Raw genomic sequence first — 3,018 nt, forward strand, 5'->3', positions numbered from 1 at the left:
GGCAACATCGTCACATGCCCGCTGGGTTCATTTCACCCCTGAGGACTGGTTATGGGGTGGGGAATACCTACTGCCACTGACCAAGGGATCATTGGGAGCTGAAGGACCGCCGCCTCCGCCGCTGGTGATTGTTGTGGTAGGTTAGTTGCGATCCTGCTAGGGTTTACACTTACTGGGGTACCCTGCCTAGATGGCCATGTTGTCTCCCAGCACCATCCCGACCGAGACCTTTGGCGAGGTGCGGAGAGCCCCCACCTTCTTAAGGATCAGTTGTGGGTAGGCAAGTGCCGCCGAGGGAATGGCTGCGCGAGAGCGACTCTCTGGATACAATGGATAAACAGGCGCCCGGTAGCCCAAGTCCTCCTGTGTCCCAGAATGCCCCAATCCCGGAAGTGCCTGGCTTCCCGGAAGTGCCGGACTGGCCGACAGAGCTTGGAGTTGCTAGAGCACTGTAACCGAAAGGTTGTTGGTCTGGCGTTTGGGCTGACGGCTGGAGGTCGGAGTTGGGTTTGTGATCGGTCGGGTGGGAGCTGGGTGGAGAGATGATGGAGGAGGAGGAACTGGAGTTCGTGGAGGAGCTGGAAGCTGTGCTGCAGCTCACGCCCGAGGTGCAGTTAGTCATAGAGCAGGTGAGCGTTCCTCCTCCCAAGGGGCGGGGTGTGGGGAGGATGGGCCATTCCGGGCGGTGGGACCCAGGGTGGGTTGGGAGGGAGCAGCCCTTGGACTGAGAGGTACGGGGTAGGTGTAAAAGGAAGATAGAAGGCTTTGAAGGAGGTGGAAGTGGGAAGAGATTTTTTAATGAGGGGAGGAAGGTCCATGGAGGGTCAGACGCCATGGTGTGTTAGGGCAAAGGAACCGGACTCCCTCAGAGGATGAATCTAGAAGGAACTCGATGGTGGTGTCATTCATTTAGCCGGTTAGTGTGCCACCTTGCCGTCTCTCAAGCTAGTCCCTTGAGAGAGGCTGGGAATTTGGGAGAGGTGGGACGAGGGCACTTTAGGGCCCCTGGTGGCACAGTGGTTATAGCGTTCGATTGCTAAACAGCTCGAACCCACCAGCCAGAGTCGGCTTCCATAAGGATTTACAGTCTTAGAAACCCTTTGGGGCCATTTCTACTTCGTTCTAGAGGGTCGCTGTGAGGATTGATGGCTGTGGTCTGGCTTGGTTTTTAGGTCATTTTAGTTTCTGAAGCCGAAGACTTAGGGGAAAACGTTGAACAGACTCTTTACCTTATTTATATGGTTGAGCCTTCCTGCAGTTGAATAGTTCCGGTTAGATTGGAGAATATTCCCAGAAAAGTCGCCCTTCTCTGCAGAAACTTAGTAGTTGACAACGTTCTCTTCTCAGGTTTTTGAATTCTTAAGTGTAATGATATTAGAAATTGTGATTTAGACCCTCATCTAGGAGTCCTTCGAGTTCTGGTGTGGCGCTATAGAATAAGCACCGGACTGCTAACCACAAAGTCAAACAGTTCAAACCCACCAGCTGCTTCTTGGTTGCTATTAGTCGGAACTGACTCGAAGGCACTTAACAACAACATAGGAACCCTGGTGGTACTGTAGGATAAGCCCTGGACTGCTAACCAAAGAAATCCATTTCTCTCCAAGGGAAAGAGATGAGGCTTTCTTCTCCCTTAAAGATTGAAAGCCTTGGAATACTGTACAGGGTATGAGTCAGAATCCACGTGATGGCAGTGGTTTTTGGTTTTGGGGATAGAGACTTGGTGGCTCTGTGGGTAAAGCATTAGGCTGCTAATCTCAAAGTGGGCAGTTCAAACTCAGCAGCCACTGTGACTGCTAAAGATCCTCTATGGGGTTGCTGTGAGCCAGAATTGACACGGTGGCAGTCGTTTTGGTTTTGGTTTTAAAGGGCATTGAAAGGAGCCCTGGCAGCGCAGTGGTTGAATGCTCAGCTGTGTGGCAGTCTCCCTTTGTAAAGTAGGTTCGATTTGCAGTGTCCTTGTATAGGGTTTCGGAAGAGCAGCTGGTGAGTTTGAACCACCAGGCTTGTGGTTCAAACCACCAACCTTGTGGTTCAAACTGACTTTGATGTCCAGTGCTTATCTGATAGCACCACACCAGATTGTAAAGATTCCAACCTAGGAAAATCGATGTGGCAGTTGGACCCTGTCTCATTGGGTTGTCGTTAGTTGGAATTGACTGAAGGGCACTGGGTTTGGTTTGTGTTACAGGGTACTACTCCTGAAAAAGGTACAAAAATCTTTAATTTTGGCTTGGAATATGATTCAAGAAAAGGGAGAATATTCCTTATTTAATGCCCACTGGCAGGTTTTTGTAAGCAAAACATTACTGCTAATTGTTGTTAAGTGCCGTAGAATGGGTTCCAACCCATAGCAACCCTGTATAGGGTTTCCAAGGAGCAGCTGGTGAGCTTGAACCGCCAACTTTGCTAATAGTAGACCCCAAACTCACTGCTGTCAAGTTGATACTGTCAAGTTGCCCATAAAGTGTCTGTGGCTGTAAATCTTTATGGAAGCAGACAGCCTCTCCTGTCACTGAGCTTCCAGTTCCCAGTCTAGTGCTTAACCCACTGTACCACCAGGGCTGCATACTAATGATAGTTATTAAGTGCCATGGAGTTGGTTCTGACTCATAGTGACCCTGTGTAGAGTTTTTGAGGTGTGGCTGGTGGGTTTGAACCACTGACCTTTTGGTTAGCAATCCACTGCTTATCCTTCAGCACTATACTGGGACTCCACTAATAATTAACTTGTTGTTGTTATGTGTCAGTGAGTTGGTTCCAGCTCATAGCGACCCTGTATAGAGTTTCTGAGGCGTGACTAGTGAGATTTGAACTGCTGACCTTGCAATTCAAACCGACCTTGCCATCTGCAAAGCCACAATGGAACTCCAATCCGCTAATAATAATAGTTCACATTTACTGAGCGTTAAAATGAATCTCCCACTGTGCTAAGTAATTTATTTTGTTTTGTAATTTGCATTGTTACTTATTTATAGATTTTTAGATGTGTGTGTTTCTAAGAGGGACCTTGTTGTT

General features: G+C 48.7%; 1 protein-coding gene across 2 annotated transcripts in view; it reads left to right on the forward strand.

Annotated features, from left to right (window-relative positions):
- Positions 1-492: 492 nt before the first annotated feature.
- VPS53 (vacuolar protein sorting 53 homolog (S. cerevisiae)) overlaps positions 493-3,018 on the forward strand; it is a 186,502-nt gene continuing 183,976 nt past the window's right edge. Inside the window, exon 1 of one of the 2 annotated variants that reach the window (XM_006863219.1) lies at positions 493-629. Coding sequence is in view for 1 of the 2 variants with exons in the window: in XM_006863218.1 (XP_006863280.1) it covers positions 543-629 (87 nt within the window). In the remaining variant the exon portion in view is untranslated. The remainder of the gene's footprint in view (positions 630-3,018) is intronic. The other variant, XM_006863218.1, reaches the window with a different exon arrangement.

This window comes from Chrysochloris asiatica, unplaced genomic scaffold (assembly GCF_000296735.1).
Source record: "Chrysochloris asiatica unplaced genomic scaffold, ChrAsi1.0 scaffold00054, whole genome shotgun sequence".
NCBI lineage: Eukaryota > Metazoa > Chordata > Mammalia > Afrosoricida > Chrysochloridae > Chrysochloris > Chrysochloris asiatica.